This window comes from Lutjanus erythropterus, chromosome 18 (genome assembly GCF_056507025.1).
Source record: "Lutjanus erythropterus isolate fLutEry1 chromosome 18, fLutEry1.hap2, whole genome shotgun sequence".
Lineage (NCBI taxonomy): Eukaryota > Metazoa > Chordata > Actinopteri > Lutjaniformes > Lutjanidae > Lutjanus > Lutjanus erythropterus.
The window spans coordinates 17,326,575-17,351,366 of record NC_139334.1 but is presented as its reverse complement, the minus strand read 5'-3'; the positions used below and the strand labels follow the sequence as shown (position 1 = coordinate 17,351,366).

Below are 24,792 nucleotides of genomic sequence, written 5' to 3'. Positions count from 1 at the left end.
AAGCCACACTCGCTGTAGGAAACAGACTAATTACTCCCGATCAATTAAGAGACCTAGTTTTCCGGCCTGCATGTGTGCTGGCGGGTGACAGACATATAAACCATAGAGGCCAACTTCCCCCATACGTCCCAGGCTCTTTAATTAACTCTTTGATCTGAGTGCTATGTAGAGAGCTCAGGCCAGAGGCAGCAGAGTCAGGGCCAAGGAGAGAATGGATAGCATTTCATATACAGCCTACCACAGCAGGAGGAGAGGAAAATGCTGACACACTCCTGTTTAGATCTAAATGGAAGTTTATATTCTTGTTTACTTTGGTTTTACTTTGGTATTGTGTAAATACAGGAGGATATTTGGGGGGATTACACTGTTTGTTACACTGTATACAACACTTAAAGTCAACTTTCTTTGTTTCTACAGCAAAATCTGCATTGTGGTCGCATTTTAAACGCAATAGTTTGGATTATTTGAAACAGGTTTTTCTGAGGTACTTATGGATAGTTAGTGTATTACCTACACTAGATGGTGTTTGGCACGTCTCCAGTCTGGGGAAGCAGAAAGAAGTAAGAGCATGGATGCTAAACAGTGTACAGTTATAGACTGGAGCAGCAGCAAAATGTGCTGTAATGTACGTATTGTAGCCACTTATAAAATATTTTAATCCTCCAATTTGTATATTTCAAGATATGTTACAAGACACACTAAGAGTTGGATTTCTCCTTTTTTCTTCAGTTGTGTTAAGAAAAGTACTTAAACAGTAGAAATCTGCATATCCTCCTACACTACTACACTGTGAAAATGTGTTACTATTTGAATATGGAAAAGACAATAGCCATTGAAAAGAAATTAGCTTCATATGAAATCATATGGAGATACATATTACAAGCATTAAGTGCTTAAAAATGTGTCTATGCACTTGAACCTGGTGTTTTTTTGTTGTGTTGTTGTTGTCAGAATGTAAGACCAGTTGACAATAATGCCACCTACAACATAAGTATTGAGCAGTCACAATCTAAAAGACTGTTTAGGGTGGTTAAAGATGGGGGTACTTGATTATTAGGAATGATATTTGAGTTATTTACGATGTGTTTATATATGATGTGGTTATTTACATTTAACATATTTTCAGTTGATCAGATATAAAGGTAAAGATGTTCAGTTTGTGCGTTTATATAAATAAGAATTCAAATAAAATGTATTTTTAAAAAGGTCCACCAAAAAAAAAAAATAAATAAATAATAATAAATCAATATGAGTTTCAGTGTTTGCTATATTTGGATATTTGCACAGCTTTACTCCGTCATCAGATGTTGGTGAATCAAACTGTCCTTTTAAAACGCACAGCAGTCGCACAATAACACACACAAACTAATAAACTGAGGCAGCGGTGGACCAGCAACTACTGTTCTGTGAGGTAAAATTACTGATTTGTCCCATGGAGTTTGGTTGGTTTGGAGAGAGCACTATTTGGCTCATATAACAGCTGTTTCCTGTCAAAAATAGCATACACTTAAATTGATATCAAATTTTTTAGGTTGACTTTTTAAAATGGTTGAAATATCTTTTGATGCTGGCTCTGTCCACAGCAGTTCATTGCTTAGCTTCCTCCTCCTGTTGTTGACTTGACCGTGTTTTGGGATTTGAGGGGGATGGAGTGGAGGGGCAGCAGATCTGGCAAGTTTTAAAAGGTGCAGTAAGCTCACTTTGTTGGTTGGAATTTGCAGCACCATGGAACGACTTAATAACAATGCGTGAAGCAATGAAAATTACACAGCTCCTGCTCGAAAGGAAAAATTAATTGCTCTCAGGTTGCACTCTAGAGAAGTTTGCTCATTCAAGCACGTGCGTGCACACTCACACACATACACACACACTTTTGAGCAGGCAGGAAAGCACTTTTACGCCCCTGACCAACACACACACACACACACATAGAGACACAGGTGCATGTGGAACCTTGGCTGCATGCGGAACCAGGCCTTAGGACTGGATGTGCAACCATGTGTGTGTGTGTGTGTGTGTGTGTGTGTGTGTGTGTGTGTGTGTGTGAACCTGCAGCTCTCCTGTGCTGTGTAGTGGAGAGAAGAATAGGGCCTGGGCCACATTCCAGCCCTGCCTCCCTGGGCGAGAGACAGTATTCAGCATTCCTCTGCCTGCCTATCAGGCCAGGTGCATTCCACAACACACACACACACACACACACACGTAGACAAAAAACACACAGTTCAGCAACACACATTTATGCTCAATCACAAATACAACTTGTGTAGGCATGTACATTCAGACCCTTGTGTGCATACAAGCACTTATTGGTGATCATACAACACAATTATGTGTATATATTGACATTTTCTTTGTTAAAAAAGCAGCATGACAACCAAACATGAAATAATTTATTACCAGCAGTGGAAGAAGTATTGAGATCCTTTACTTAAGTAAACACAGGGGAGAGCAGGGACAAAAGTAGGGGTTCCAACAAAGGCCTTTTCTCTTATAACATGGGAGTTAGACAGCCTTTTCTGATGGAAAACTGCCGTTTAAGAAGCTTAATATTGCTCTCTTCAAGCCAACCAAACTCCATGGGTAGAATCAATAATTTTGCGTTGCAGAACATGGTAACTGCTGGGCTACTGCTGCCCCTGTTTGTTGTGTGATTTTGGGGAATCACAACTGTCCGTTTAAGAGGGTTAGACAAGCAGCTACTGTCTTCTGCAAGGTAAAATGACTGATTTGACCTATGGAGCTTGCTTGGTTTGGACGTGTGTGTTGTTCACAATGAAATATTGTTACTCTAAATAAATGCATCTCTGATCCAAAAGGCGTTTAAAAAACTTTAGCTTAATAATTAGGAGAATTTTCTCAACACATCACAACATCGTCTCTGAGCTGAAGTGGTGTAGAAGTATTGAGTTACATATAATGGAAATAATCAAGTAAAGAACATGTACTTCCAATCTGTGCATGAGTAAATGTACTTAGTTACATCCCACCTCTGCCTCATTACCTCATTAACATTCTGCTAAACACACACTCACCCACATAAATCTGTGTAAGACACACACGTATAGAACATACTGTACATATGCATACACACATACATGTGCTACCTCGCTCACATGAACACATGTAGGCTTAAACCAACACAAGCTAGCATTGTCTGTGCAGTGCTGCTGCAGCCGCTGTGCACTGTTACATTATGTGAAAAGATGTTCTCTGTCTCTTTAATTCTTGTATGATTCAGTCATTTTTAATGCATGGATTTTTCTGTTTGGAGGAGGCTGAGCTATTTAAAGAGCAGGGGTTGAATACACTGTGAATGTACAGCCAGCCTCTTTTTGAAGTTCATACGGTGCTGCGATGCACTGTGAGTCACACATGACAGTGCAGACGGGGGTGGAGTGTGTGTGTGTGTGTGTGTGTGTGTGTGTGTGTGTGTGTGTGTGTGTGTGTGTGTGTGTGTGTGTGTGTGTCCATCCGGGTCTTTTTCTTTCATTTATCAGGAGATTTGCTTAGGTCCTTTTTGCTCTACACTCTTAGATAAAAGGGTTCTAAAAGGGTTCTGCCTGAAGGACTAGGGTTCTACTTAGAGCCATTAGCTTCTGAAGAGCCTTTTCTTGAAGAAAGGGTGATTTATAAGACTAGGGGTTCCATTAAGAACCCTTTTCATCCAAAGAACCCTTTTTGGAAGACAGAGTTCTGTAAAGATTGTTGAAATGTTTTGTATAATAATGTAAAAGGGTTCACAGTAGAACCCCCATATGGGTTCTAGATAAAACCCTTGGAATATAAGAAGGTTCTCAGTAGAACCAGCTGGTGAGTTCTTTCCACCCTTTGACCTTGGAAAGGTTCTGGATAGAACCCTCAGATAGACCCTTTCTACCAGCATGGAACTGTTGTGACCATTTCCACTAAGACAGAAAATGCTTCTGGTTCCTCACTGGAACCAAAAAATAACAGGTTTCTCTTGGGAACCAAAGTGGATGTGTCATATTCTACAAGTTGTTGTGCATTGTGCACCTTCTGTGCCACTGTTGATGACATCTTTGATTACAAGGCCCCTTTCCACCTAAATAGCTCTGGTTCTCGAACCAGTTCTGTTCAAGATTCTTGGAACCTTAACACTATCAAGTGAACCAGCCCACGTTTCCACCAGTTTTGAGTGGAGCCATTATAAGCAAATATGTCAGCAACAGCGGGTGCAGGACAAGGCCCAGTGAACTGTAGAATTAGTGCATTCCATTCAAACTAGGAAGTCTGACTTTCTGAGTTCCCAGTTGAAAATTTCAACTGGAAATCCCCCTGAAGCCAGATTTCCAATTCAGTAAGTCAGAGGAACCTCACCAACCCTGAGAATCAAATATGTAGTCACATTGCTACAATATGCATTATCAAGCTCAAAAAACTTTTTTTTAACTTCTTGTACTGGAAATTGACCACATCTGACATAACTGGAATGCACTGTATTACATGGCCACTTTGGTTCCCAAGGAAAGCCTTCTATCTTTTGGCTCGAGCTCGGAAAAACCCTTTCAGGTTTCAAACCAGTTCAGTTTTAGTGGAAATGCTCCAAACGGTTCAAAATTAAGTGCTTGAACTGGAATGGGGCCGACTCCGGAGACAATGCGACCTGGTGTGCTAGATAGCACCAAAGTTCTGAGAATCTTGAATGGAACTGGTACAAGAACCAGAGCCAATTTGGTGGTGGTGGTGGTGGTCTCTGGGTGGAACCATTACACCATAGAAGGAAACCTCTCATAGCGGGTTCAGGGTGAAACCTTTTACAGATTTTTCTTGGTATAACCCTTTATGTTGGGTTCAGCCCGTCCTCACCAGATTAACACACGTGTTGGTTGATTGTGCAAGCATCTTATTCTGTCTGATATGTCTGTTTATTGTTGACTGTGAGCTCTAGTGGGCGTGTCAAGAATGACAGGAGTATAAGGAGTATAAGTAGTACAAGTATAAGGAGCCAAAAAGTCCACACACGGAGGAGGTGGACTTTCACTGTGAAAGGAGACTGGTGTTCAAGTCCTGTGTGAAACAGAAAGTAAATGTAGAGTTATGTATTTATATATGTAATGCTTTATTATCGTATATGTTATTTTATATTTATCATGTATGATGTATCTTGAAGCACACTGAGTTTACGCTTGTTGTATGAAATGTGCTATATAAATAAAGTTGACTTGACTTGACATGTAATATAGTAATGTAATGACATGTAGTTTTGTTATAGATGCGTCTTCTGTCAGACTAGTGATGTCACTTCCATCAAGTTACGTAACCTTTTCCTAAACCTATCAAAGCTGTTTTTTGTGCCTAAACTTAACCAATCTGTGACCGTTTTACAACATAAATCAAGTGTGTAATGTCATGTGACTTAACTTGAGGTAGCATAAGGGTGATATATGTAATTTGGGAGTAATTGGCAATCGACCTATTCTGTTGTATGGGTATGAGGATGTGTTGCTTGGATTCCAAGTGGAACCTTTATACAAGATTCAGCAGAATCCAAACAAGGTTATCCTCTGAGGATGAACTGAAGAACCCTTTATGGTTCTACTTGGCACCTTTATTTCTAAGAGTGTAGATAAAAATAAAATTCCAGGTAGTCTTTATGTGAACGAACGCAGCGCAGATAGGAAGAACGTGAAAAATCAGATCTTCTGAAGGGTGAGGCGAGTTTAGGGGATAAAATGGTGAGACAACTGCAGGAAAATGTGATGAGATGAGATAGATTGATTGATGAGAGAGGTGCAAAGTCAGTTTCATGTACAGGCTTGGTGAAATGTAAATGCACAACAACCCTGAGAACAAAAGCTCCATTCAGTGATAACACGCTGCTTCCCTTCCACACTCTTCCACCATCAGACAGAGAAAAAGGTTGTTGGTTACATGCTATTTGACAGGCACGGGACTCCATGCTTGACGAGCCCTAAATCAGACCATTACTCTTTGGCATTCCTCCCTCACCGTTACGCTTACTTCCCCTATTCTTGCATTCCCCGTCACTGCTATCCTTATCCTTTTTTCTCCTTCTTCCACGTCTCCCATCCTTCACCTCCCTCCCTCCCTTTCTTCCCCTCTTACATCCCCGTTCATGTCTGCTGCTAGTGCAAGCCAATTCCCGCCCTTCTCCCACTCACCCACCCCCCCACTCAGCCCACTTCTCATCCATTTCCATGTGGCGACTTTTCATCAGTGAAGTGCCTTCCTGGCCCGACTACCCCCAACCCACCTCCTCGTTGAATGGATGCAGCATTAAAGAGAGAGGCAGAGAGAAGAGAGGGCTGAAACTGTCCTTCCTTCCTCCTACAAGCACCACCCCTTTGGCTGTCGCAGAAGTGGTACGTTCCACAGCGAGGACTGCAGAAGTTGAGAGAGCACATTGTTTGTAATCTGGCATTGCAGGGGTCACTTCCTGACTCGTGTGTCCGCTCCCTGAGCCCCGCGCCGATCCCTTCTTTCCTCCCCCCACCCTCCCCTCCTCCCTGTGTGTCCATCCATTGGCCAAGTAGCCCAGAGCTTTTGGACAAACCCTGTTCTTCCCCTTTTGTGTAGGAAAGCTTCAACATCTGAAAACAATCAAATAATCTGGGCACAATGCGTCTCTTCATGGAGGGGTGCTGGTGGTTCCCAGATGAGCGGGAGGATTAAGTGGAGGAGGCCATAGGGGAGAGAAAGAAAGGGATGGGGATGGGGGCTACACAGCTGACGAGGAGGGAGGGGGGCAAGTTATTGTTACTAGATTTTCATAGCAAAATGTGTGCATGTGTATGTGTGTAGGTAGTTTTGGGAACGGGGAGGACATCTGAACACTCTTCTGAAGAGTAATATGAGGACTCATGTCTGACTCAGAGGTTTTGCATTCATTGATTCTTTCTTGTTTGATGCAGAATGGAGACATTGCAGTGAAAACAACAAAAATAACTGTTGTCTTTTAGTCTTTTTTCATAGAAAAAGAACCTCTTTGCCTCTATGTAAAATGCATGTTTGCAATGTTGGCCAATCAAAGCATGTAAGTGGTAACAAAACGTTCAACATGCAATGAGTGCAATGAGTCAAACTAAGCTTCTGGCTGCTGCATATGCTTCTTGACATAATATGGTTGAAATTGAATATAATATTTAGAAGCATTTCATTGGTGTACAGTGAAAATAAGAATTGTTGTGTTTTTGTTACATTAGAACGAGCCATTTATATCTACAGAGGGCGTAGATCCTCTTCCGCAGAGTCCGCCATGTTGTACCCCCATGTTTCTACACTGGCCTGGAACCAAACACTGGCCATTGACAGGGCCTTTTCCATTTGTTTGTTTGTTTTTGTGTGCCCTGAGCTTGGAAGGGGAGGGTGGGGTGAGTTGGTTGCAGTCTGCAGGCTCACCGCTAGATGCCACTAAGTACTTCACACAGGTCCTTTAAAACAGGGCCCCTTGCAAGGTAGAAAATATACCAGGACCCCCACATGTATGTACCTTGGAATGATTTGATGTAGCCTATTTTCTTACACTTCTAGTGTGAAAGAATATGAAAGAACAACACAAGAAAGATTTTATTAGAAAGATATTAGACATGTATTAAAAGTATTCGCAAATAATCTATAAACTATTTCAGATTTGAAAAATAAAATATTCTTTTAATTTTGAAGCCTTTTGTGAAAATAATTAAATAAATACATTTGTCAATAAAATTTAGATCAATGAATCCATGAAGTTCTATGGATCCCTGGGGTCCCCAGACCCCTATTTGAGAACCAAAGCTTTAAAGAAATAGTTTGGCATTTTGGGGAATACACTTATTTGCCTGTTGCTGAGAGTTAGATCAGATCATCAATACCACTCTTATGTCTGTGTGGTAAGAATCCAGCAGATGGTTAACTTAGCTTAGCACAAGGACTGGAAAGCCTAACCTAGCAGCTAGCCTAGTTTAAAAAAAAAGTTCTGTCCATCAGTACCTCTGAAGCACTTTCATAAACATATTATGTCACTTTTTTTAGACAAAAACTGATCTGTAAGAACAACATTTTGTGGTTGTCTGCAGGACTCTTTGCTAGCAGTTCGAAGCTAAACTAATAGGCGGCTGACATGGAATCAATCTTGTGATCTAACTCTCGGGATGAAAGCGAATAAGTGTATTTTGCAACATGTCAGCTATTCCTTTAAAGGACCTCCGTGAAAGAGGACCCGCGCCCTCTGTAAATGTAAACATCTCATTCTAAGGTAAACACAGTGATTCTTATTTTCTGGTGATTAATGAAAAAACTTCTGAATATTGTATTCCATTTTTGCCATTGATCACTCTGGACCTTTTAGTTTACTGTAATAAAAATACTAATCATGATAATAGAAAAAAACCTGACTAGTTTGCTTTCCTCACTCTTCTTTCTTATATACATAAATGCACATGCACAACTGCTCAACCATGCATGTGCCACACACACACACACACACACACATGCAAACTTCTTCTCCTCCTGTGTCTCTCATGCTGTTCCTTCTCATCCCCATGAGAATGGTAAATAGTCATCTGTAACTTCCCCTCCAACATATTCATTAATCCCTTCTATCCTGTGGGGCTGGATGATGATTACAGGGAAGCCAACTGAAGCCGCCCAAATAAACACCCCTCAGGCAGCAACAAAGGCCTGTCCACCTCACCCTAAACACAGCTTCCCCGGCTAGATCAGGTTTCAATCAAGCCCACGCACAACATGCAAACAATAGGAAGTAACAGAGTCTCAAGCGCTGAAAAAGCTAACTGCGGCTGAAACCAATTTAGTTTCCCATTTTTGTAGTTGAGACGTTAGTGACTGGTACAAATTTACACTGTAAAGCAGATCTTGAGCTTTAACTGCAATCAAGCCAAGTTTCAAACCTAACAGCAACTCCAAAGTGGAGTTTAAGACTGTCTTAGCTTCATCATGCATTTAATACATAGAAAACTGCACTGCAGAAATCATACAGGAATTTAGTGGACTCAGATAATCTCTTCTCATTAACCTAACATAAATATACAAGTTTTATGTATTCAAGTTAATTAAACCTAAGATTTCCAGTATTTAAGAACTTTTTCTAATTTCAAGTATTTTGACTTAAAATAATGAGTTGAATGAATGTGCTGTACAGAGTTCATTCAGTCAATTAAGTTTCTAAATAAACACTATCATAATATTAGCAGACTTCCCAGTATGCATTATTTGAGTTAACACTTTCCTGAGACCCTTCTTTTTCATAGTTTGAGGAAAACATATATGATGAAAACTGTCTGTAATACACATTAAGATAAGTCATGTTTTCACAAGACTGAAAACACAGCAAACCATAATGAGGGTTGGTATTGAATTCAGTCACTACCGTCTTCCACTTAAAATGAATGCATTTAAGTTCTTCTTGGGAAATGAAGAACTGACTTCTCATATTTAGGAAATGTAAGAGGAAATCAAATTTGTTTGTAATGTTCGTCAGTGTGAATGAAGAGTTCAACTAAGCTCACTGATCATATTTTCTCAAGTACAAGTTTCAAGTCTGTTTGATAAGAAAAGTTTATTTGTTTTGAATCATTTCAAAAGTAGCCTTGTCTTTCAGTCAACCTCTAAATTTTTACAGCCTGAACATTAACTCCTTAAAGGACCAGTGTGTAGAATTTAGTAGCAACTAGTTATTTGGTTATAGAACCAACCAAATCCCTACAAACACAGAATGTCCCTGCAACGTTGCAATGGTGATGTTGTAACAACGTTACAATATTACAATGTTACTATTATTACCATATTACTGTTATGTTGCTGCAACATTGTTACAGTGTGACAGCCTACTCATGCAACATCCTCTGCATGATGTTTCCTGTACTTTATATAACGACGTTTCTGCAACATTGCCAAAACATCACAACATTTTGAAAAAGTGGTGGAAACGTTGAGACAATCATCCAGCAACGTTTTCAATAGCATGCTGACGGCAACTCTCTTGAATTTCACTAAGCAGGTTGCTACAGTGTCACATGTCACAAAAATTATGTTGCAACTATGTTCCTGCAATGACTTTTTGTTAGAAAGGATACCTACTACCTCACCTCACCCTACCCTTCCAAGCATGCAGGACAAACCCTTGTGGCTGCAAAATTTGCAATAAAAACATGAAAGGCTGTATCTAGAGTCTGCGATTAGTTTGTCCATTCTGGTCTAACAGTAACATTACAATGCAGTACGGTAGCCTCCCCGAGCCCGAGCACTAAACAGCTCATTCTAAGGTATTGTATGATAATTATATTTCATTTCTGCCATATTCTGCCAATAAATTACTGTAAATCTTACACAAAACCTTGACGATTAAAACAAATTCGTTATTTTTACAGTGTGTATAATAATGATTTACTATAAAGTATAGTGCTACACTTTTGATTTCTGTTCACTGTAAGCATAAGCATTGCACACAACTTAGTTCTCCCTCCAAAACACACTCTAGTATAGTTTTTGCATGTTCACATAGTTCAAATTCTAACCACTTACAGAATTTACACAATCCCAGGGATGTGTTTTCATCAAGGGCTGTGCAGCCATAATGACCTTCCATCTGAACCAACATCCTTGTGTATGGTCACAAGATCAGCTCTTTAAGCTTTGACACACTTTACTCATCTAGTTATCCACATCCATCTCTCTTCTAAGACATTCTTGAAACAAAATCTGGAAAGAGAAAATCCCTTCATGCTGCTTAAATAACATCAAAGATTCCTCGACCAGAATTCTGAGGACGACTAAGCAATATAATAAATGTTTGCGTCTTTAGTTCCGCTCTGGTCATATGCATATATACACAGTCAGTAAGAGAGACGGAGAGCTTGCACACACAGCAGAACATAGTCAAACATGCCTGAAGGCCCTCACACTTCCTTCCCCTCTAGCCGCTACACCTTTTCTGCTCACCACCCTACAATTAGCGTGCCTAAAAGTTGCAGGCTTCCGAGGCCAGGCCCACACTAATCATAGGTATGCATTGTTGTGTTCAGCTGCCAGGCCTTTAAAAATCAGCACCTCTTGTTTAAGCCACACCTCCTGGCCCAGATTGCTGTGAGTCCACCGCTGTTGTCCAAAAGGAGAAACCTTACAGGTGTTTTTTAAGAATGGAAAGAAACAACATTTACCACAAGTCCACATCAACAAAAGTTACAGTAACCTACACATCTTTAAAAGGAACTAATAGAGAAAAAAGGTAGGAGGTACATATAAGGCAGAGGATCCTGACTGAGATTAGGTTATTTACCAAGACCTGTCATCAGCCATCTCCGGTCTTTCTCACTCAAAGCCCTCAGGTCTTTGCAGACTGTATGGCGGCAACTACACAGACACTGAATTTCCTTTCCATAGTCATTGTACAAAGAGAGGCCTTCACTCCTCCTCTCTTGTGACCAGAGGCTGCCTGAGCTGGTGATCACATCACCTGTGTTTTGAGGTCGTCATCTGATTCTAGTCATCATGGTCCAATACTGGGAATGAATCTCCTGTGCTATTTTGAATAAAGGTGGCAATGGAGAGATGTTTCTGGGAATTGTTTTTAACGCAACAAGCAACATTAGTTGAACCTCACAGAGACGGGCACAAATACATCAAAATAATATCTTGAATATCTTGTTTATTATATAATATAATATGTATTTTAACCAAACCGTGAGCTTTTCCATAACCTAACCAAATAGTCTTGTTGCTTAAATTGCTCTTATGGAAACTTAAGAAGGCAGAATTCCTGTGCCAAGTTAACTTCAACTTGGCATGGGAAGTGCGTGTCAGGACAGGGTCATCGAGGACGTGTTGGTGATTTCTAGCTATTAAGTATATTTGCCAGGTCTAGAGCATGTGTTTGCTAACTGCTCTTTTCTTCTGTTGTATTTTAGTGTCATTCAGTAAGCTTGCCTTAGCATGCAACATCTGATCACATTATACTTCTAATGGAGGGAAAATTTGCACCAAAGACCAAAGCAGCTTTATTCCAGCTACTGGGCACTAATAACACAAATGAAATATGGTAGTTCACAATGAGTGTGTTGCTGGATCTGATAGAACATGTCACATGGCTCCCTTAAATTTAGCCCTAAGACTAAAACTTTTCTACAGTTTAAACCTGAGGAAGAAAATGTGTCTTATGAGAGAATAAAATGACATAATAAATAATGCATTTCAAATACATAGTAACAAGCAAATGCAGTACTTTGTTACAAAGTACATTTATTTTTTTCTTGCCCAGCAAAATACCAATTACAAAAGGCTCAAAATACTCATCGCGATCTATGGTGGATTTTCCATTCTGAAAATATTTCATACCTCACACTATCAATGTCATCTGTGAATTTTCAATTTGTCAGCTCAGTTTAATCCAAATTCTGTTTATGATCTGCAAACAGACACTCAAAATAAGCATTAGAGTCGGCTCCAAACCCACACACCTACAGGTCTGCACAGACTAATTAGGCTTCACATAAACATTACAAAGCACTCATTAATGCAATTCAAGATTGTCTCATATCTCAAGACAAAAATGAAAGCTCTTAAAGGAATAGTTGAGATTATTTAGGGTGTGGTTATTTTAGGTATTTATAGTCACTGTATTGCTAATTGCTTGTGTTACTGTGTGACTTTAGTACACAACTGATATCGATTTTTATTAGGTCGACCTGTTTTTAAGTTGCTAAAATAACTGTTGTTGCTGACCTTGTCCACAGCTGTACATTGCTTGTGTACTGGTGCTCCTCTGCTTCTCCAAACTTTGGCTGTGCTGATCTATTGTAGGTAATACGCTGACTATCAGTAAGTACGTGATACAGCCCCACTTCAGCTAATCTGAACTCTCCCTCTAAGTTCATAAATGGAATAACAACTCAAATCTAAGAAAAATTAGTGTCCCTGAAGATGTAACCAAACACCTGACTATGATCTGCTAATCATTTCAGCCATTTTCCTCAATGTCAAATAAGGTTCTGTTTGTGTTGGATTCTGCTGAATGAGGTTTGTGTTGAGCTAAACACGTCTTTTATTCTGCGGCTGTGTGTTGGCAATATAGGAATGTTGGCTTGTTTACCGTCTTAAAGAGAATTGTGATGACCCTGATTGCACTTAGTGAGGGAAGCCAAGGGATGCCTCTGTTAGCTAAACATCCTGTTGCCTTGTTTAAGTACACTACAGTGTGTTGTGTTCAGTGTGTGAAAAACACAGGAAATGCACCAGGGCCATACACATTTGTGAGATGAGAAAGAAGGCTGACTTCCTGAACTCTGAATACTCTAAAGGATACAGGCATGCTAGTGGGAAAATTCATGGTCATTGCTTTTTCTGCTTCATTTGAAACAAGGGACACTTTATTTGGGCTTGTAAGCTTGATTATGACAGTGATAAACCAATTCAAAAAAGGAAGAAGTGAAGACAGGAGGCCGCATTTAATAAAACACACACCGAGACGTTCTTCTGTAACTTAATTAGCCTCAAAGTTTGTGTAACTAAGCTCACATAACATTAATATCAAGCTGACATTTGTGTTTTTGGTGAGAAGAGAGACAATTCACCTTTGCTGTCAGGCAGTCAGTTCACACCTAAGTCAGAATACCTCATCAAATACCAAAGGAAGTGGTCAATATGTGTCACAGATACACATGTGAGGGTCCTAAATCTACATACAGTGACACAGAGGGATGTTTTATATGCTCTGCAACATAAGGCTGTGGCACAAGCTGTATGAAAGCCAGAGAAATACAAAGAAACTTCTCACACAACATGCTGTCACTATGACAACCAGGCAGAATCATTTAGCCTGATCTCTTGCCATTCCACACAGCACAGAAATCCAATAGCATTTAAGTCTTACGCAACCAGGCCACCGATTCGCTCTGCAAGGCTTTTAACACATTTGCAAATAAGATTCATAGGTGCATACATGTTTTTTTTCTGTTTACTTCTGGGGCTTTTTGTTAATTTTGGAGGGTGATTCAGCCTCCCGGAGAGAGTTTGGGGTCTGATGTGGGGCAGCTTTAACTATATCACTTGATCTACTTGTATGTATTTTAATCCCCTCCTCAACCAAATTGTTGCATAGTAGTAATGGAGGTTAATGTCATGCCTCATTTTTTATTTATCATCATAAGCTATTACATTACTGAAACAATACCACAATCTACCATTTCATGCTAGTGCCCAGAATAGATTTGAGCTATTTCAGAAAATATCATAATTGTCTGAATTGCTTTCTCAGCCTTTAACTTTACTTGTTGATTTGAAGCTATGCAGGTATGTAGGGGAGACCAGGGGCAATTGTAACAAGGGGCAATTGACCCTTCATAAGTCCTGCCCCTTTTTGCTCTGTGCCATGACAGTTGAGCAAGCTTGGTACCTTGGTCAACTTTATCATTTCCTGTCTTCTGTACTTAAATATCTAATTCATCTATGCAGAAAAGAAAAAACATTTTGAAGATGATTAAAAGATTTTGCTGGGGGACCTGTAAAAGTGACATATATTCACATCTTATGGTAGATATTGTTAGGAAAATGCAAACAAATTAGCTAGCTTATCTACATGAATCATTAGCTAGCTAGTCAGTTAGCATTATGCTAACATATTTCCCTTTTACATGAAAAAGGAGACAGCTGACCTGTGTTCAACTGTTATTGGAGGACAGAGCAAAAAGTGGTAGGATGCCAGTGGAACAGGAGCAGGATCCTTTCATCTCAGCAGAAGTTTTCAACAAAAAATTATTTTGAAGTATGAAAGTCAGGCTACTTTTTGGTTGTACCATATTTCCGTCTGCTGTCTACAGTTATGAAGACTGTAAATTTAAATGTACAGTTGTAACAACACTATGTTACAACTGCCCCTGAGCCACATGGTCCAATGTGAGCATGTTGTTTGTCTTTGTTGACATACTTCTCTGTTAGAAAATTAACATATTTCACTAAATTACCGTCACTAAAATTACTCAATTCAAATAATTGAAATCTATTTACCATTGTTGTTGCCTAGTCTTCTATAAAAATAGATTTTTTTTATTCTGCATATGATGCCTGACATTTAAAAGAATTTGAACAATATACAAAAATAATAATATAAGCTGTATTATTAATTTGTTGGTCATATGTCTCATATCAAAAGATGACTTGTGTATTTCAACTGGTCTGTGAGTTCTGAAGGAAAGTGTATTGTATGTATTGGAAAATGTTACAATTGTCCCCAGTCTCCCCTATTACAACTGAATGATATAATGAAAAATCTTGCAGACAGAGATACTATCTTGGCTTTAATCACATAAATCATGAAGGGGATCTAATGTAATTGCAAGTGCTGCAGATGTCCTTGCTGTGTGAACATTTAAAGCATTTTCCCACAATCCCACATTAAGATTTTAAAAAGGGTGCGGTGTAACACAGTGAAGCTGCTTAATGAAATTAAACAAGAGAAATTGTTAATGGCCGAGTATGTGTGTGAGTGTGTGTCAGCCCAAGTCCTTCCTCCAGATTATTTTCTACTTTGCGTGCTATCACACAGACGCTTCCCTCTTGTATCAATGCGTGATTGAAGGGAAACTTCTTTTGGGAAGTGCGGGGGGACTACTTTAGGTCAACTTTGGAGAGAAACACTCCTAATTCACTGCTTACTTCTACAAGGGAACGCAGTTTAGCTCAAAATATGTTAGTCTTTAAAAAGGCGGAATAAATCGAGTGCGGGTTGAGTTTATTTTGCCGCAAGAGTGTTATGTTTTTACTACGTCGCGGAAGGATCTAATTTTCTCAAGCGAGGGTCGACACATCCGCCCAGTTTTCCGATGTTTCATTCCCCCCCGAGTTGAAAATGGAGTTCGATTAAAGCAGATGTCCACCAACTTCTCAAGGAAATTTCAAGTGTAGATGCTTTCACTCAACGCGTACAGTGTTACTACTGAAAGCAGTTGAAGCCTTTTTCGTCTTTTGGATGCCTTTACTAGCAAATTACTCGGACACGTTGACGGAGCAACGCTGTTCCCCACACACACACAGCGCTTTTTCAAGTGTTGTCCTGGACCTGAAGTTGGCGAATGGATGCTCGACAGCCAGCCATAAATAACCTGCCAAACGTTTACAACAATTTCTTCATTTTTTGAGGATCTATTCACATTTTTTGCAAGCCGGTGGATCTGTGTTTTTTATTGAAGAAGATGGTGCCGATGGCCCATTTGTTGTGGTCGGATTTTACTTCCAGGGAGGATAAAATGAATCAACGGTGGTCATTCCTCCTCGCGATTTAACATTAGTTTCCAGCCAGCGAAGCTAACGTTTAAGCTAGCTCCCACTCTGGTACTTACAGGGACGCTTTAGCAAGGCATGCCCCCTTGTACATCGTTTACTTACTATCCGAAATAGGGGGTAAATTCTACATGTGAAGGGAAAAATGGTGATATTTGTGGTATTTTGTCCCGCCGTCACTGCGTCGTCGATGCTATTGCTAGGATTTGGATCCCCGTGAGGAAAAAAATGAGTGAAGATTCAACAAATCCAAACAACGAGTGAGTACTGTTTATTTATACATTTTCCTCCATTTACACATACAGCTGCAATAATGTGCACTTAGCTTACATCTTTGGACGTGAACACACGCCATGCACTAGCAGTTCCCAATGACATTTCTATTTCATCATCTTACTCTCTTTAATATCGATAATAAGAGGCACAGACTTGCACTCTTTTGTTTTAAGCTAATATAGGACTGTTATATGGATTGCATTATAAATAAATGAAGAATAGTATCTGAGAAGTAAAAAATAAAAATCTTCATAATAATTCTAGTCTTAACTAACATATGCTGTGAGAATTCGTATTAGGCCACATTATATAGGCTATGTGTGTGTGTATCTATATATCTATATCTATCTGTATATATAGGCATATTAATGGTTGCCTCCATAAGAAATTTAACACAATAACATAATTACTGCTTTATAGATCGGAAGTTAAAAGACAGTTAACGAGCGATCCCTCCTTCTAAACACGGTCATAGCAATAATCCAGTCTAAATATGATTTTATATACATGTCTGTTCAGTGCATCATGATCAGAAAGCGTTGTATTGACAGTCTAGATGTGTATGTAACTGCTGTCCGCCATGATTTTCGGAACATAATCATCGATTAAAATCGTGCTGCAGATCATGTTCAGCCTTTTCTTACGTGAAAAACCCTTCGAGCCGATTGCGGCAATGTCACAACGTTGAAAAGCTTGAAGATGCCATTTTTTTCTCAATCACACTCATTTACATATCACAATCTCCATTCATAAAAACGCTTAAAAAAGGCGTCACACGCACGCCCCAAATCCCCACAAGCCACGGAGATCATTTGTAATCTGTACATGAGGTGCTTTTGTGCACGTCGCGCCCATTTCAAGTCGCATTTCGGTATTGTTTTAATGGGCTGATCCCTTGTGTGCGCTTGTTGACAGTCAGTGAGAAATATCTGCTTCGGGAGGTGCTGCGGTCACATGATCCCCTCCATTCATAAAGTACCTGCCTGCCCATTCACAGCACTGTACACTGTTTCGCATTGCACCGACGATCACACAATGATCACATTTCCTGCATTTGCTGTACATTGCAATCGCACATTTAAACCAGTGCTCGTCTGTTTTAGGCGCTTTATTTTCACATAAGAGCCGCACATGTTTTATTTAAGCGACGTTTCTCCGAGGATTTTCTTTGATAATGTATTTGTCACAGAGGAAGTCATATGCCCTTTCAGCCATTTACTGTGTCATGCTTTTAATGTTTGAAACACAACCGTGTTTTCCCCATTCCATCTATCTGCCCTTTTATGAGGTTGATTGATTAAATGCATGGAGGCTTTGTCCTTGAACTACACTTCTGGTTTTTATATAACATATGTCATGGAGTTCTTTTTCCTCATATCAAGCCACAGCACATAGCTTACAATCAAACCACACACTGTCAGTGGACTATATTTTGGTTTAGGGAAATTTATGTCAGCTGATTTTTGTAATTACACACTTAAATTGTGTAATAATCTAGCTGTAATGCTAGTGGAAAGGGTGAAACCTCTGATTTGAGCAGTTGTCTGAATGCATGTTCTCATCGTGTTACAGTGAAATTAAACCATTCATGTATTTGCCGGGACTCCCTGCAGTAACCTCTGGGACCCTTCCAGGCCTCCAATTCCCACTTTAGGAAATACTGTCATAGGCTTCATACAGATCATCAGTGGTCGTGTGCAAGCTACAATACATGCTTACTTGGTTTGTTCCACGCTACATGATGGCAGCAGCTAAGATGGCGAAGTGATCCAAACATTGTTGCTATGATTCCACCACCTTTCTGGCTGTTGTATGATTCATTGTAATGGAGTGAACAGAATACAGATCGTTGTCTGAACCATTTATTTTTATCTAATTTATAAGCTCTTTCTAATGACACAGCTGTTCACAGAAATAAAAGATATTTATAATAATAATATAATATAGATATATATATAATATAAGATTTTTTTTAGCATAAGGAATAATAATCAAAGTTTTAACACATTTTGACATTATGCTGGCTTCCATTGATGAGCTAAATTCAGATCTTTAAAGAGTCAGTCTTAAAGAAATCTTAAAGAAAAATCAGCCTTTTCTTTAATAAGTGGATATTGTAAGTTAAATTCTGGTTATCTTGTAACTGTATGTTTTTGCGTTCAAGCGTGATTAAAGAAAAATGTGCTCGTATACTGCATTGTAAACATTCAATTTGAAAATCTCCCAGAAAACGTGTGAAGAGATAGTCCTGAAGTGGTTTAGTCTGAATGATGGGTGGTAAGCCAAGCTGGTGTACACACACAGCACACCCTTAGCTGAGAACATGTTACTTGGCCTTGGTGCAACTATGTTCACACAAGGCTGAGATGACAAGAAGGCACATAAAGCCTTGTCAGATTTTTGGTTTGCGTCTGCACTGGGATGTGTGTTGGCGTGGAGAGTGTGGTGTGATGTAAGGCTAATGCGAATTTTGCAGACGAAGACTATGGTCATGCTGGGAGAAGTGGGAGATTATGAAAATATGTGCAAGCAGCCTCTCTGCTGAATGTCACGTTTATCTAAAATGTTTATCTCAACTAAGTCTGTCGAGGTGCACTGTACTGGTACTTCTTTATCTGTGTACTGTAGATACTCTTTTTACGTAGTCATTGTCTATGCGAATAGATTTTTTTCCAAGCTAAAATGCTACATTTCTGGTTTCTAAACTAAGAAGTTTCTTGTGAAAACATGAAATAAGGCTTCTCTGTTCTCCCTCAGTCTGTACCATTAGAAAATTAAAAATCAAACAAGTGATCAACCAAACAAATCCCTCATCCATTTTTTATCAGCGAACATGTCAGTTGCGTCTATATTCCACTGAACATACGTGCAGTATGGCCTCATTGTTTTAGATTCCTGCAGTTCTGTGGCATTGTCTGTTGCCAGTCAGGTGATTCCTCTCTCTGTGTCCTCTTCCTATCTGTGTGATTGATTTGACAGCTCGCGTTTTATCTGCCAATGTGGGTGTCGTGATCTTATCACCTGAGGGCTGTTTTGCACTCCCATTCCTGTTGCAGAGCTTTCCAAACACATTCCTCCCTAAACAACCCCCATCATGTCGTGAAACGACAAAGGGAGACAGCTACTTCAGCTGTTAGGGCTAGTGCTTTATGGCCTGGGTAATTGCCTATATCCTGTGGCCCTTATGTTAAGCTAAATAATTTCCTGGACCTGTTTTTTTGATAGATCGTATTATTTGGGTTTATTGCCAGTTGTTGGATATGACCTCCATGAACGCTTTAGCTTTACTAGCTGAACTTGTCTAAGCTTAGAGTCGTATCTTACCTTTAACAAAGTCTGCTGAGCTGAACACATCTTTGGTTTTGCTTCTGTATTCTTTTGGGGAAGTGTTGCTTGTGACCACAGTGGTTTACAGAGACTAATGAAATATGTTAAGGGTGCTTCTACCAGCATTTTACTGAAATGGTTGCTAGACTTGTTCTCACATTTTATTAGCTTTAGATGTACATCCAGGGTATACATATATTGTAAAACTTAAAATGTCTTTACATCTCTCAGTTTCACTTTATTTGCATGGGGTAAAACAGTTACTTAATCCTAAAAGTTATTTTGCATACAGAATATTTATGTCCAACTGTCTGCTTGTTCTACTAGAAGTTGTTGTATTGTTTGTTTGATTAATGACAATGATCCTCTGTATAACCAGAGGGCTTGGACTGTCTGTAACTGAGACAAGCCAACAAACTGAGCAGGCCTTGTATAGTGGTGGACTGTTCCATTCCCATGGCCAGATTTAGGCCTGGATTCTGTGTATTTTAAACCCCAGCCACTTCCCTCTTATAATTTTCATTTCCTCTTCAAGTATTTTAGGAGCGAGCATAAACTGGTATAAATGTCAGCAGTGTATTTCAAGCTTATTTCAAACAAATGTTGTTTGTAAGACAAAGACCTGGTGTGGATCTACGCTGTGCATGTAAGCTGTGAAGCCTACATTAAAAAACTTTTTGTCACAACATCCAGATAGTAGGGCTTGTCTTTATTTCTTTGTCAAGAAGGGCCTCTGATGTTCACAGACCATATCTCAAGGCCTCTAAGAAGTGCTTTTAGCACTAAGTGTCTGAATTGTGGATATTGTTTTCAGTTGTGCTGCATGCGGGAGCATGAAGGCTAGGCCTTGTTGTGAGCTCTTTGCTGCAGCTGGGCCGAGATGGTTCTTTCCTGCGAGGCCACAGACATAAAAGGGCACAGATGTAAATCCTAAACCTTGTGTCTTTGATTGAGTTTCCAAACACTTAGAAAACAGGAAGGGGTTTCTGTGTGTGTGTTTGTGCACACACACACACACACACACACACACACACACACACACACACACACACACACACACACACGCACTTGTGTGTTTATTTCTCTGAGAACATTTGGCATGTGTATGTGTTTCTGGGAGTGATAGGCTCTGATCGTAGATGAGTGAATCCATGCAAACATAGCTTTATGTTATCAAATAAGTGAATCGATGACACAAGTTTTCAATTAGGATTAAAACTCGAGGCCTGTAAGAACATATATTTTTATCCGCCCAGCAACTTTTGACCAGATTTTGTCCTGTCTTATGGCTATAGTTGGAATTTGGAACAGACTTTTATTGGTTGGTAAAACAGTTTCTTGATACCTCTGAATCGTAGAAGCAGTGATTCAACGGAAAGCTGCTTGAATGTGAATCTAATTGATTTTCAAGATGGACCAATACGTTGGTTTCTTATGATGATGATGATAATGTTATGTTATCCCTAACAACAGGGCACGCTGTGATGGTTTACAACTTGTCATAGCAGTTTCTCTTCATATCCACGGGCCATCATCATGGTTTTGGTGGTTTGTCCTTCCCAAGTTGCTCCTGAGACGCATTGATGGTTTCTCCCACAGTTAGACGGCAGCCTCGTTCCCTCAGCTTCCCGTCTCCCCCTCAGTTTCAGAGTGACTGACGAGTAGACGCTCGGGTCCCTGGGGACTACTCTCACATCAAAGAAGACCAGAGACGCCGCAGCAGTTGAAATTTGTGGTTCCTCTTTTTTATTTTGTAATGGCAGCACAAGGTTTTAATTTTCCAAATGCTTGCGGTTCAAATTAAGATCATCTCAATATGTGGATTTGATTGATGTTTGAGAAGAGTTTTTTTGGCATTTGATACACATATGGGCTTCTTTTGATTTATAGTGCCACAGCACAGCGGCACCTCAAACATTGTTGTTGGGGTTGCAGGCCCAATCCAGTAATAGAGGGGTTGGTTAGAAAATCAATGTTAGAGATGCTGTCTAAGTGAGCCGTTTTGACATTCATTTGCTGGTTTAGGTCTATCCTTGATTTGGGCTACAGGCTAATTTACCCACCAACTGCTGTCTGTGACAGATGCTATCCGAAGTGACTATGATTAGTTAATTTGTCGTCATATTAGATGGTGTGTCTGTGAAAGGATGATGGTAAACTCGAAGTGTAGCTTGGCTGTGTGGTGCAGCAGCAGAGTAGGCTTGTTCTGTTTTTTTTCCTGAGTCAGTTGGTAGCTAAGCTGAATGTTCTTGTGAGGGAGATGACTCACCAGCAGCCTGAGGTGTTGAGAGGAGATAGGGCAAATTTCTCTTTCACTTCTCTTTCTATAGCCAACGTATTAGTTTTCACTGCAGCTAATGTAGCAGGCTTGTGATGCTGGCTGCCTGTTTGGTGTTTCTGTCTGTATTGTCCCATTATTAGTTCAGTTTTATTAATGGTAACAGACAGCTCCCTTCATGTGTCTTGTTCTGGCCTTATGTCATAATTTGCACTGCATCCATGTTGGGTCATGTTGGTGTTTGTTTTGGGTATGTCTGTGCCCTTGAGTTTGCCACTGGTTATTTAGGGGACTTGAACCATGGCTAATTGGCCAGCTAGTTTGCACCGTTCAGATTAGATGCACTGCTGGAACCGACGGTCGAGTCCCAGATTGCATGTTATTCATTTCTTCAATGAGGCGTGATCACAGTGAAAGAAACCGCACCACTTTATCTGCTTAGAACTTTAGCTCCAAGTTGCCGTTTGTTACTCTGGATTTTTGTTTTGGAGGGGAATATTATGGTAGATTATGTTCAGTTTTTGAATATTACATACTTTTTTGCTTCATTATATCCACAAGCCATGGACTAGTGTAGATCTTTTGGCAAGTTGATCTACACATACAAAGCTTTCTGCATTTTAAAGCCACTACAAGGAGCTTTAATATTTTGTTGATTTTGGAGGCCTCTGTAGAAGTACTACTACTAGAAGTAGTAGTATTTGTACTGTAATAACCACAAAATATAATGTCAAAAAATAAAATTATCTAAAGGAAAGTCTCCACCAGCTTCTTTTTAGCTGGCTAATGTACTATTCATTGTAACTTTGGCTGTGAAAATGTAAACAATTTCATTTGATTTCAAGGAGAAGAGAAGTCTTCTCACATATGGTCTTGTTTGCTTATGTAGGTCATATAGAGGCATCAGTAATAAATTGAGACTAGTTTATGACCAGTTAAAAACTCCTTGAAGTAGCTTTAATATTACATACTTTTCTGCTACATTGTATCTACAGGCATTGGACTTGTGTGGATGTTTTGGGAAGTCGATCTGCATTGAATACATCCAAGACTTATATTATTGCTTTATTATTATAGCCACACATTTTTCGTAAGCATAGAGAATGAGTCACACACAGAGTAGCTTTTCACGCCATCTTCCATTCCCCCTTCTGCTTGCCTTGTGAGGATAATCTATAGAATCGGATTGGGATAAGTAGCTTGTGTTTATTTTCCCAATGATATTTTAATGATCCCCCCCCCCCCCCCCAAAAAAAAAAAAAAGTCCTACAAACCAAAGTGGCCTAGTGGAGCTTGACCGAGCTTGACAGCTTTCCTCCGGTTTTGATACAGGGGAGAGATGGGGAGGAAAAGGGGCGGTGGAAAAAAAAAAAAAAAGAGGTGGTGGAGGGGTGGCGGGGACTTTTCTCCCCTTTTCTGATGCTAATGAAAGGAGGAATGGTTTTCCAGCTTTTAGCTTGCAGAGTGTGTCTCCCCTGCAGCATGCTCCGCTGCCTGGACATTGTGGGAGGACAAAACTCCAGGCCCGGGATCCAATAACGTGAAATTTCAGCAGAGAAGCGGCCATTGTGTAGAGAGAGGCAGCCGGGGAGGGGTTGGGTAGAAGGGGGGAGACTGGAGCGAAGGAAAGGGAGGGTGACTTGGCGAGCACCCAGGTCTCAGGCCACATCCTTTCTCTCTCTCCTCTCCTCCCGCACTCCTCCTCTTCCTTCTCCTCCTTCCCTTCTTCTTCTTCTTCTCCCCCTCCTGTCTTTCTTTCAATACCCCCCCCCCCATACCCCTGTCCTCGCCTCCCCTGGCTGAGGCAGGAGCAAAGCATGATGGCATGCTGGAGCCCAGTGAGCCATGGGCCGGAGGAGCAGACAAACGGCCACTTTGTCAACTTAGGAAATGGTTGTCCCAGGATCCCCCTTCTCCACCATACACTGGAGCAGCCGGCCTCGAGGCCCAGGCCTGCCTGGTCTGCACGTGCTCCCCCATCACGCCTTCTCTTCTCTTCTCTTCTCTTCTCTTCTCTTCTCTTCTCTTCTCTTCTCTTCTCTTCTCTTCTCTTCTCTCCTCTCATGTAGAGCTGCAACAATTAGTCTGTTAATCGATAAGTGCATCGAAAAAACAGTTGCTAGGGGTAGCTTCATGCCACTTTTAATGTCATATATCAAGACTGCATTCTTGAGTATCTGCTGAAACTGATACTGGCTTTTCTTTTGCAAAAACAACTGAATAGTTAATACGCTTTATGTAATGTAGCCATCGAAAAAAGCATTATGCCAAACTGTGAAACAAATATGCTACTTCCCCTAAAGGAAGAAATGCACAGCCCACAACATTATTATACAGCTTTTTTTCACACATAGAAGGTATAGTGGTATTTAAATAGTCATCACTGTTCAAATATTCAGAATTAAAATAAATAGAATTTGTGTTACTTGTGACACATCTGTCTTAATGGCATGTCACTTAAGGTGTAGTTAAGAATGTGTGTGATAGTTGTGGCTAATGGATTGTATTAGATTAAGCTTTTTCTTTTTTCCCAATAACCAATCCAGTCATTTTGGCCATTGTCAGCCTGATACTGATACTGAGTGTCAGATTGGCACACTCCTATCAGTTGACAACTATTTTGATAGCCTCATCGATTAGTTGTTTCAGTTACTTACAGG

General features: G+C 40.1%; 1 protein-coding gene across 1 annotated transcript in view; it reads left to right on the top strand.

The window, feature by feature from the left end:
- Window positions 1–15,725: 15,725 nt before the first annotated feature.
- spred1 (sprouty related EVH1 domain containing 1) overlaps window positions 15,726–24,792 on the top strand; it is a 40,602-nt gene continuing 31,535 nt past the window's right edge. Inside the window, exon 1 of the mRNA XM_084742643.1 lies at window positions 15,726–16,511. Within this exon, the coding sequence (XP_084598769.1) occupies window positions 16,480–16,511 (32 nt within the window). The 5' untranslated portion in view covers window positions 15,726–16,479. The remainder of the gene's footprint in view (window positions 16,512–24,792) is intronic.